A 12,223-nucleotide genomic window follows, 5' to 3' on the forward strand; every position below is an offset into this window, starting at 1 on the left:
CCAAAGTAGTTGCATAGGATGACAATATGACATAAAAGGACCATATCTCCGTTCTCCTCCCCTCCACTCCACACCGTTCCTTCCCTCATCTTCTGACCAGCCATCCTACGGCTGCCAAGTGGCACAGCAAATATCCAAACTGCAACAAATGACCACCAAGCTTCTCCATGCCTATTTCTATCACAAACACCATCACCTCATCAACAATTCCATCTCTAAGGAAACTAATTATTAAAAGATCTAAAAGAAATATTCTTGATAAAAGAAACATGACAGTGACAATTGTACCCCTATCCTACTGATTTATATCCATGCATGTCCCTCTACTTCTCACCTCAAAATCACCTACAGGCTACAAAATTTGTCCAAAACAAGGGGTAGTCACAGAAAACCAACCTTGACACATCAGCTTCTTCCCTCAGCAAATCAAACAAACACTTTCCCTATCCTTCAAAATTGCCATCAGGTTCTAAAGACCACAACTTCTTCTTTCATTTTTGTCTCAAACTTTTCCTTTCCAAAATCCGAAGGAAAACAAAAGAAAACCAACCTCATATTTTCATGAAAACAAGGTAAGGGATTCCCAACAAAACCCACATCAGTGCCTCCTCTCTGAAAAATCCTCCCCCAACCCAGTTAGAGAGTGAAAATGGCGGTCTGCACAGTCTACACCATCCAAACCCTCAACTCCACTTGCTCAATCTCAAAACCAAACAAAACCCACTTGGGTTTTCACCAGAAACAAGTAGTTTTCTACAGAACCAGCAAGAAAATCAAGAAACAGAGCACAATCACTTGCTCCGCCGCCAACGAGAAGACGGTGGTGATCGGGTTGGCAGCCGACTCGGGGTGTGGAAAGAGCACTTTCATGAGGAGATTGACTAATGTTTTCGGAGGGGCAGCCGAGCCGCCGAAGGGGGGAAATCCGGATTCTAACACACTGATCAGTGATATGACCACTGTGATTTGCTTGGATGACTACCACTCACTTGATAGAACAGGGAGGAAAAAGGAAGGGGTGACTGCACTTGATCCCAAGGCCAACAATTTTGATCTAATGTATGAGCAGGTTAAGGCCATCAAAGAGGGAATTGCTGTGGACAAGCCTATTTATAACCATGTTAGTGGGCTTTTGGATCCACCTGAGCTCATTAAGCCTCCTAAGATCCTTGTCATTGAAGGATTGCACCCAATGTAAGTTTTAAAAGTTCATTCATAAGTTAAAAGAGCAATGTTACATACACCAAATAATGGGCACAGAGACGGGACACAAACGTGCATCGAACGATTCTAGATACTTTTGTCTTCGTATCTATGCGCATAACTTGAGTACACAGATTTTTCCTAATTTAAACAAGGCCTCTTGTAACACTGAAATTTGATTCCCTTCTATTTCTTTGTTCCTTTTCTCAAACAATTTCCACGAATGGTTTTCGTATAATCTCATTCGTGGAAACTGAGCTTTTAGAATCAGTTGACATAAGTTTTCTCTACTGGAATTCCCATCTCATACGCGTCTGTTAATGCTAAAGGATAAATTGATAATGATTGTATGGCTAAGGAGTGTCTATCCCCTGTCTTTCTTATTAGCCCTTGGACCCACCAATTATTTCAACAAGTATTTACAGCAACGTTGTGTATGTATATATTTTTTATTATGGGTCTTGAAGTTAACGATTGGACGAAATGGCCCTAAGGACCAATGTTTGTTATTCGTAGAATTCGAACGTACGACCACATCCTCATGAAGTAATTCACTTATTCGCTTCTTTATGCCTACTTGGCCAACTATTGGGTTAATGTTATGTACATTAATCGTATATGTTAGGAATATGCATTACCACGTGAAGATTATACAACTCTATTTATTCTTAAGTTATTGTGATGATCTCAATCTAAGAAAACACTTGGTTCTAACTTGAATTCTTTTGGATTATTCAATAGGAACTCCAAACTAGAAGATAAAATGAAAATTTTAACTCAAATGATAGATTAAAATAGAAATGAACCCAACAATATATTTTTACGTATTTTAACTAAATTTAACGGGGTCAAATGAAACTTTTCATCAAAAATTTATAAAATGTATGATACATTTGTAGTGAGTTTTTAGAACTTAATGAGTCAAAGTTATCTTGTAAATTACTCTGTGATATCGTCACTTAAGATGAATGGCCTCTAAACAGACTAACCGAAGTGCCATGGCTTTGGGTAAGAAAACTTAAATTTAGATATTGTGACTTGACATGATCGATAGATTGCGTTTCGTTGTACGGCGGTATAGTCGCGGACTTCGATTTCCTATCTACAATCTAGGAGGGTGGCACTTCATGAAAAACCTTGTTTGCCGATCGACAAACCCATCTGAGGTCACCCATTTGAACAAGTTTGCGAAGTTCTTTGCCTCGAGACGGGGTTTCTAATCCCTCTTTGTCTCTTATTTCTCTTTTAAATTCTGATTTCTCTTTGTAGCATTTGAGGCAGTTTTGGTTGATAAAAAAAAAATCTAGGAGTTTATTGTCATTAGAAAGATATTGGAGTTTTGAAGGAAAAAGAACTAGACATAGTTTCTTGAACAGCTCGTACTAGATATAGGTTGAGGATGGTTTCTAATTTCTATGGTTGCTAGAGGGCTACTAGTTGGACTATATCCCAAATAAAAGCATAAAAATCTCCTGGGCCGATTTGGAGGGACTGGCCCATCAAGTCAATTTGTAGAGTCTAAAACTAGGATTCCTTTGATTATAACGTCATAAAAAAAACCTTCATAAAAATTAAAATTGGCATTTGTTTTTTTTTTTGGGCATCAAAGAAGAACATTATATATATATATATATATATATATATATATATATAAAACAAACACGACTATGCTGTCACCTAAAATAAAGGATGCCGATGACATGCGAAGGCCAAGAAGCCTAAGGAATAGAACACAATGTGAATGCACGAGTGGAAAACAACAACATAAAAAATAAATAAATAAAACAGACAACCCAAAAAAAAAAAAACCACCGCCACAAGCAGGTTGAACACTCCTTGCAGTGTAAATTGGCATTTGTTATGCCTATGTCCATGCATTTAATTTGCTGAATGTGACAAATTTCAAAATACTAAACCTACTTAATTTGGAATAATGTTGCGGTTAATTAGGTTCGATGAACGCGTAAGAGACCTCTTGGACTTCAGTATCTACTTGGACATAAGCAATGACGTTAAATTCGCATGGAAAATTCAGGTGATTCGTCCACTTAATTCACAACTCTTCTAATAAACTTTTTCAAGTCATTTTTAGCAGTGATTTCCTTCATTTCTTTGATCTAAATTTTTGTTTTTTCAACAACTGCAGAGGGACATGGCAGAACGCGGACATAGTCTTGAAAGCATCAAAGCTAGCATTGAAGCCCGAAAGCCTGATTTTGATGCTTATATTGGTAATTTCTTCTCAGCCATGGCTTAATTTTCGGGTAAACACGGATTGGATTGGATTGGTTCAAGTTAGAGCCAAATGCAAACCGTAAAATCTCGATTGGTATCATGTTACCGGACCGTTCTTAATCCAGAGGAATTCAACCCGAAAAAATTCGGATTTGTTTGGGTTGAAATCGTGGTTCCACATTAACTTTATATATGAGATACACTATAAAATAATATTAGCTGAATAAAGTATCTTTCTATTTCTTAAAAAGCAAAGGTTTTCTTATTTGGCTCAGTAAAAGGGCAGTTGACTGGATTGAACCAGCATAGTGACTCCCGTTCAATTGGGAAATCTACCCAACTTGAAATGTTCGGACTTAAGCCATAACTCATCCGATCAGGAAGGGAATATTGATCCGTTGCCACGTTGCGGGCTTCATCACTAGGCGGGGGCCAAAGTGCAAGTTAAATTGGAGCATCCTCTTCCAGCTATCTGGTCCGAGTAAAACACTCAAGGCTGGTGGGAGAGGAGCTACCTTGTATTAGCTGCTCCAACCACTTGAGCCACCACCTTGGTGGTAACTCTGTCACACAGCACTACATATAACATAGACATGAATATTCACAGGTTTTTTCATGCCTAATTCTGTGGTTGCAGATCCACAGAAGCAATATGCAGATGCAGTCATAGAAGTGCTGCCGACACAACTGATTCCCGGCGACAACGAGGGAAAAGTATTGAGAGTGAGGCTGATAATGAAAGAAGGGGTTAAGTATTTCAACCCAGTTTACCTGTTTGATGAAGGCTCCACCATCAGCTGGATACCCTGTGGGAGGAAACTCACTTGCTCCTACCCTGGCATCAAATTTTCCTATAGCCCTGACACTTACTTTGGCCATGAGGTACATACATATATGCAATCTCAAATTTCAGCATCTTCTCACCATTAACGCCAACATCATGCATCCAAAATAATATGTTTTTAACAAAAAAATATAATCGAATAAAATTAGTAGAGATAATTGGCTGCCCTGAGCTTGAAAATGATGGATGGATCAAGTTCAAGAATCAAGACTACTAAAATAAAAATGAATATCTGGGAAAAAGGTTCAAAATCTCCCTTTGTTTTTGTCAACACGGCCTGAAAATTTTTGTTTCCTAGGAGACTAACACGAATCACTAGCAGAATAGTAAAATTCCAGAGGTTTTTATGATACAGTCAACACAGAAAAACTTGTGAAAACACAAAGCAATAGTGAAGAATAGAAGTTATTTTGGCACAATTTTACTTGTTTTCCGGCAACATCTTTTGGTTTTTCGGCGAAAATACGAAAGAAATTGTTTATCGTTATATTGCCAAAGCAATCAAATGTATGGATACAAAAGTAGCGTTTCCTCCATCGCACAACATTTTGGGGAAGGTTAAGGCCCAGACAGGACTATTATTTGTCCTGTCTAACAATGACATGCAAAAAAAAAATCCAAGTTATTGGAACTAGGCTCAATCGAAACTCTTTTCAAATTGAGTTGAATGATTAGAAAGCCAAGCCTTTACAGTTAACATACAACTGCTAGACTCTGCTTATTTGCAACCCCCATTCCCAAATCATGTCGTAAGCGGGAGTCTTGTTACTGGTCATGACCTTATTGCAATAGTCCATGCATATCCAGGCCTGGAAAATCTCTCAGCTACATGATGCTTCTACTCAGCTCTCTGAATTGTCTACCCTCAGGTATCTGTGTTGGAGATGGATGGCCAATTTGACCGATTAGATGAGCTAATCTACGTCGAGAGCCATCTAAGCAACATCTCAACCAAGTTCTATGGAGAAGTCACCCAGCAAATGCTGAAGCTCTCCGATTTCCCTGGAAGCAACAATGGAACCGGTCTCTTCCAGACCATAGTCGGCTTGAAGATCAGAGACCTCTATGAGCAACTTATTGCCGCAAAAGCTGCAGCTCCATTGCAAGCCACAAAAGCATGAAAAAGGGCCTTACAGATTAACCCAAGGCAACAACTTGTCGAAAAGTTTCTCTCTCTCCTCCATTGGGATTTTCACTCATTTTCTTTCATATTTCCCTTTCCCCTCCCTCTTCGATGTTTCAGTTGAGTGTTAGGGTACGCCCCCACAAGGATGAGAAACACTCCGTTTGTAGTTATTTGTAAGTTGGAAACTTTCTGGAGATTTGTAATACAGAGAAGTGAAAGAAGAAATGAAATTCGGTCAAGATCAAGAACCTTGTGGCGTACTGTTAAGCTATTCATCGTTCCAAAAGTTTTTGCTACTTGAAAACAACGGAGATAAATCCCAACCTGCCTCAGACTTGGTGATAAATACATTGAAGTTTGAACTGAATTGGGTGCAGAAACACGGAAAGAAAGAGCGCACAATTATAGATGTTTTGTTATGGGTGAAAAAAAAAAAAAACAGATTCAAGGACTAGACTGAAGAATTCAATGAATCAAACGCTCTGATGCACTGATAGCATGCTAGAATGTACGACATAAGACGGTTTTTGTCCATATTTCGTCATTGTGATACTTTTTACAGTTCTAGAATGTAGAAATCAATTCCAACATCTATTTTTTGGGGGAATAAACGCAATCTTTTTCTATAATTTAAAAACTGTCAGGCTATCAAAGCACGTAGATAAAGTTACAGCAGAAGTAGATACAGTACACTCTCGTAAATTACGGTGTCATTCAGGATTACAACATGTAGCTCATGGCAAACGAACCATGCTTGACTTCCAATGACAACTGATAACCTTGCAAATAGCAACTGTACATCGAGATAGCTAGATGTGGGATTCAATGTGTCGAAAATCCTTTGCAAATAGGGAAATGTACATCGAGATAAGTAGACGTGTGAGTAAATTTTATGAACATCATAAGCTGATCCAAATATTGATGAAGGAAAGAAGAAAAATATCAGATCATCATAAGCTCACAGAAGGAAGTACATATTTGAAGAACATAATTTATTAGGGTTAAACGTGCTGCCAAACACATATTCCCAACCGCCGAAAGGATATATACAACACAAACAAAACAGGAAGGGAAACAACATATCAACAAGCTATAATTTACTGAAGTTAAAAAAAAAAAAAAAAAGGAAGAAGAAGAAGAAGAAGAAAAAGAAAAAAGAAGCTAATATTTACCTCACCACAAACTTTGCTCATCCTACTTAATGGTGACAAACATGTTCGTACCATGTCTGGCCCAGTGGTTCTTCAGGTCAACTGGATGAGAAAGGTCGTGTCCCTCAGATGCCAGTTTACACAGAAGATTCCGATATGCTCCACTGCTCATTTTCCGCCCACATACACGGGCCAGGCGAGCCCCAGGTCTCATGCAACTCATGGGGAGGGGATATTGGGATACGTTGTTAGTGCAACACGTGGATTGCCATCCTCCACCACAACGGTAGCAAACTCTAGCATTACCAGTACAAGAACAGTACGGGGCAGGTACCCGGGAAAAATCAAAATCTGCTTCATTGAAAAATTCTTGCGGATTCTTCCTCTCGACTTTAGATCCTGGCTCAAATTGCCTCTTAGTCTTTTTTGAAGCAGAAGTTTTCTTTTTTGGTTGTGTGTCCCATACCCTAGGTACAAATTGGTCTGTACTCTTTCCCGCAGGCTTCTTTTTCTTAGCCTTTGCTGGTTTAGGCCCAAAGTTGGTATTGTTTGATGGTTCGCTCATAGGGGGAACAGAACGCAAGGGAACAGCAGCATAAGGTTTGGGTTGCATCCTTACTTCCTTGAAAGTAATTTCTGCTAATCTTAGTCGCAGAAAAAAGTTATTTCAGAATGAGTCCAGGCAAAAGGAGTAGTAGATGCCTATGTGTAGTGTTTGGATATCATAGGGCTTCTGTTGTGGCATGTTCCTGTCTCCAAGAATACAACTTGATGTCTCAGTGCTTCTACACAAGAAGAGTTCTATGAGAACTTCAAACTCAGGGAAGATAGAACTCAATCAGCCCCGTGATCTGCATATCCAGACACATGTAACAGACAAAATGGATCTTCAAGGTTTTTCTTTCCCTTTAGACATCACGGGGAACTTGTCTAAAGAGGAGATGTGATATAGTATTATCTTCTATAACATATCTGAAAAGCTTTAAAGTATGAAAACTACAGTGTACTAGTATCTGCACAATGAAGTATTCCAATAAGATTATAAAGTTGGATAAACTTCAAGAGAAGCTAAAGACAAATAGAAGATATACCAAAAACCAAATCCAAACATATGTGTAACGGAAAGAATCTGTGACAAGCTTAGATTTTATAGTTTTTTAAATTACACGAGGGCGGTGAACTCCAAATTAGAGGAATAGTTTACGTTTTTAAAAAGGAATCCTGGGATTATCACCAAATCAACAAGCACTTTTGCGGTACTCACAAAAATGCAATAATAGCTCAATACAACATGATGCAGGCAATTAAGAAAGAACGTCCACATAATTTACTGAATGCCCAAATCTCTAACTAGAATCCACCGTATTGTACTGCTCTCAAGCTAAATAAAAGACTTCCTCATTCCAATCCCAATGTTTTACCCAACAATCACTCTGACTCAGTCACGGATTGAATAAATCTCATACCCTTAGAATTTTATTACAGGGTAAGCAATTGAGGGGTGTAAGAGACACCACATTGATTGAATATAACCTCCAAACTTAGAATATGAGCCTGGGCGGCCTCTCCACTCATTGTCAATTGGTTTTGAGTTGGATGCTTTAACAAGGGAAAACAATATAAAAGACTAATTGCAATGAACTTATAACAAAGCTGAGAACTTATGACTGTTAATGAAACCAACAGAATAAGTTCATGCTAATTTTTGGTATTTTTTGCTTGTCTTTTTTTTTTTAATTCATGTTTTATTTTTAAATTACTCACCTGTCTCGATGAGAGAAGTCGAAAAAGTAAAAAAAAATTAAGACCAAAAGCAAAAAAAAAATCACTAAAGACAAAAAATACCAGTTGTTTGGTATTTTTTAATCTACATATGAACTTTTTTCAACTTTTGGTCCACATTTTCATACTTCTCCAATTCGTCTCATCGAGATGAATAATTAGTCCCAAAAATTATGACGAAAAGCTAAACAAAAATACGAAAATTATATTTTAGTCAAAAAATACTGAAGACAAAAAACTTACGCCCTAGAGGGGAATTTCCCGGACTGGGCTTGTAGAGAAGCTTTGTTTGATGTTTCATCTTTGCAGTAATTAATAAAATGGCTACCGATTGACAAAAAAAATTACTACAAAGCTGAACCCATGAAAATATATGCTGGATTAGAAGCTAAAATCCATCTACGCTTCTGAAAAAGGCCGAAAATTTAACCATTTTTTTTTTTTTACAAAAATATAGAATAATGCATTTTAGCCACTTACTCTAGAACTGAAAAATTGCACAAATTAGAAATAACAGGTCACATGCGACAATATTTCGTATACACAAAATGACTGCAGAGAAGCTTGAAGAAACACACACACCCAGTTACCTTAAAATAACATGTCCGCCCAGAAAGATCAACACAAACTTTATTCAGATATCAAATTACCCATTAAACAGAATAGATCAAAATTAATCACCAAAGAGCAATTGAAGAAATTAGAAAGATGGCAACAAATTTGAGAGCAAAGTTGAGGAACTCACCATTGGAATGGGCAACTGAGAGAGCGGGGTCTTCACTCTCTCTCTCTCCAGAACCCTCTCTCCTCTCGCCGTCTGCTGAGGTGTTGGTTTTGCGCGACTTTCTCAAATATCAATGGACTCCTTTGAGTCCTTACAGTGGAGCAAATTAATTCTGAGCTCACGCTCCCTCTCAAGTACGTGTACAACACGCTCCAACATCAAATGGGAATCCGAGTACTCCCTCTCTCTTGCCATTTTACATATAACTACTTCTGTCTATAATTTTTTGAATTTTTTTCGTACCGTTTTAAAAATCCCAATTAGTACTTTAATTTGATGTAAAAAAATTTAAAAAATTATACACAAAAGTAATTAATTATTTTTTAAAAAATAGCTTGACTTTTCGTAATGGAAGGAGTACTAATTAAGCCTAATTAATCGAAAAAAAATTAGCAATGCAACTTTAAAACACAATTCCGGATAAGATATTTCTGGAACCATTTTAGACTCTTGGATTATTATGGATTGAATACATATAGACACAATTATATCCGAAATCGTGTTCCAAAATTGGCTGGCCTAGTAGTGGCAAGCAAGAGAATTTTTTTGGTGCAAATAGGATAATTCACGGGTTCAAGTAAAAGAGAGTGTTCGTATCGGCAAGAAACGACAGGGAGCACGGAATAGTTCACCGACTTTTCATACCGCATAAAGTGTCGATCTATGTGGAATTCTTGTACTAGCATTTGAGGGGGAATTAGATAAATCTAAAAAGGAAGAGGGAGAAATGGATTGCCCTTGCCCTACCCAGAAAATTGAATAAGATTCGAAAAGAAAATAGAGGGTTAAACTCTTCTTCCCTTCTCTCTCATTAGTTTTGGGATAACTGGTAGAACTCCTCTTTTGAACTCACTGGACCCAAAGATTTGACTCGAATTTTTTTTTTCAAACGGAAATACATTTGACTCCTCAACCTTGCCAAAGGGCTCTATCTGTTTCCAATAGAGAATGATTTTGGATTCACCAAAAACATCTATGGGCTTTGTACTTTGTAAATCCACGTGCACATCTATACCATTGTTTCATATATTGTACTTGTATGCAGTGACGGATCCAGAAATCTGATACAGATGGGTCACCCCTCGAGCATAAAGTTGATAAAAATTCTCATAATCTAATATAACGAGAACATGCATTCAGAAAAAGAATTATAACAAGAACAGATAATGTTTAAGTATTTTAACAGAGCACAAAACTTTGAATTTATTTAATTTTTTTTTGTGAAAGAGCAAGAAATGCATTAATATTGATACGAAAAGTGCAACTGTAGTGTCGCCATTACATAATGAAGACACGCCATTACATAATGAAGACACGCCAGCAACGAACGAAGACTAAACATACAATAAACATTTAAAAAAATGAGTGAACTAGTGTTTTGTATTTTAATATTTTTATTTGATGGTTATGTCAAATTATCTCCGTTGGCATTTGCTGGGTGAGATTTGACTCCCATTAGCCACAAGCTTTGAAGAATTTTTTTATTTCAACGTTTCAGCATCAAAATGAAAGAAAAAAGCCATAGACCATGATGGGTATTGAACTCACAACCGCGCGGGTAGAAGGTCAAGCCTGTGCCACTGGAATAAGAAGCCTCATTTGATGTATTCTCGGTAATTATATATATATTGCTTAACTTCTTGGGTTCACAAAAAAAAATTCTCAATAGTTTCAGGTGGGTCACTCTGTCTTAATTAAATCCGCCCCTGCTAGTATGCAATTATAGAGCAGAGGAAGATGGATACCTGTTTCTTTTCGAATTATTATTATTTTTGATTATGCACCCAACGATGGTTGTCTCCATTGGTTAGGGTATTTGCTCCCATATTGGAGGTGTGAGTTCGATTATTGAGAGGTAGACCAACCAGTTAAGAGAAGAAAATCTATGTGGGTAGCCTTATGGGAGTGTCTAGTTGTCAGGACTGGCCTTAAGATTTTTGAGACCTTAGGCGGGGTTTGAAAATGGGGCCTCTTGTTTGTTGTATATATTTTATGCTGTGTTTGGATGTGTGATTTGGAGAAACTTTTTATGATAGTAATGATTGAAAGTAGGGATAATGAGTTGAGAGGAATAAAGAGAGAAATGAGAATAATGATGTGAGATATGGATAATGAGTGGAGAGTAATGATTGAAAATAGAAGTAATGAATGTTTTTTGAGTTGGATTTTATTTTTATTTTTTCAAATCTTGATCCAAACAAGACATAATTGAGTAATATTAAAGCTTGTAGCACAATGGCAATTGGCTTGCCACACCTCTTTAGTACCTGAGGACGCATGGTCGAACCTTGGCAATGGCTTCAAACGTGTTTGCGTTAAAAAGTTGAATGCGCTAGGAGTCAAACTCGCGCAATGACTTATAGAGCACATGCATGTTACCATTGTATGACATCGAGCCTACTTGAAAAGCTATTGACGTGCATAATATTTATTATGTTTCTTTTATTTGGGGACCCTATGATTGGGCCCAAAAAGGAATGTCCAAGACAGTCATTTGATGGGCCTATGCCCAAGGTCGGTTCAGCTAGTTGTCCTTGTCCCTCTCCTGGCTGCTTCCCACTACTTTTCGTGAGTGTTAATTCCCTACTACCGACCTATATCATCCTATTTAGGTGTTGGGATACTTCCTGAGTCGTAAAAAATACATGTTATGACAATTCTTCTTTTTCGGTTTATTTCCCTTCTACTTTCCATGCTACAATTTAAATCTACTACCACTCACAAACATTTACTCACAATATGGGTGGGTGGGCCCACACACATTCCAATCCACCCGTATTGTAAGTGTGTATGTATAAGTGTTAATGTATTTGTGCGTGGTTTTGCACCAAAAATACACTTGCAGGGGAGTGGCGTTAACAAAAAAAGAGAGTGGCAAAATCATTAGCCTTGGAGAAATAGGGTAATGATTGGAGAAAGATATACGGTAATGATTAGAAAACAATGTTAAAACAAAATAAAATTTGGACACGAACAAGACTTATCTCCTAGAGTTTTTTTGGACTTAACTTAAATATGAAAATTTTGTCTTTATTTGAATTTTTCCTGCATTTGTTAGTTTTGCGCCAAATTTTTGTGGGTTATTGACATTTTTGCAC

At 37.4% G+C, this 12,223-nt stretch overlaps 2 protein-coding genes across 4 annotated transcripts; one reads left to right on the plus strand and one right to left on the minus strand.

The window, feature by feature from the left end:
- Positions 1–504: 504 nt before the first annotated feature.
- LOC131333816 (phosphoribulokinase, chloroplastic) lies at positions 505–5,656 on the plus strand. Its single transcript, XM_058368575.1, has 5 exons — positions 505–1,194; positions 3,154–3,238; positions 3,350–3,434; positions 4,076–4,320; positions 5,152–5,656. The coding sequence occupies exons 1-5, from the start codon at positions 650–652 to the stop codon at positions 5,401–5,403; spliced, it is 1,212 nt and encodes a 403-aa protein (XP_058224558.1). The 5' UTR covers positions 505–649; the 3' UTR covers positions 5,404–5,656.
- A 727-nt stretch (positions 5,657–6,383) lies between these two features.
- On the minus strand, positions 6,384–9,229 carry LOC131333817 (protein BASIC PENTACYSTEINE7). 3 transcript variants are annotated; one of them, XM_058368578.1, is made up of 2 exons: positions 9,087–9,229; positions 6,384–7,344 (listed from the first exon to the last, which is right to left on the minus strand). In XM_058368578.1, the coding sequence occupies exon 2, from the start codon at positions 7,170–7,172 to the stop codon at positions 6,603–6,605; it is 570 nt and encodes a 189-aa protein (XP_058224561.1). In that variant the 5' UTR covers positions 7,173–7,344; positions 9,087–9,229; the 3' UTR covers positions 6,384–6,602. The 3 variants fall into 3 exon arrangements, with proteins under 3 accessions (XP_058224561.1, XP_058224559.1, XP_058224560.1); XM_058368576.1 differs by having other exon boundaries at positions 6,384–7,572; positions 9,087–9,222; XM_058368577.1 differs by having other exon boundaries at positions 6,384–7,410; positions 9,087–9,212.
- Positions 9,230–12,223: the final 2,994 nt, after the last annotated feature.

This window comes from Rhododendron vialii, chromosome 7a (assembly GCF_030253575.1).
Source record: "Rhododendron vialii isolate Sample 1 chromosome 7a, ASM3025357v1".
NCBI lineage: Eukaryota > Viridiplantae > Streptophyta > Magnoliopsida > Ericales > Ericaceae > Rhododendron > Rhododendron vialii.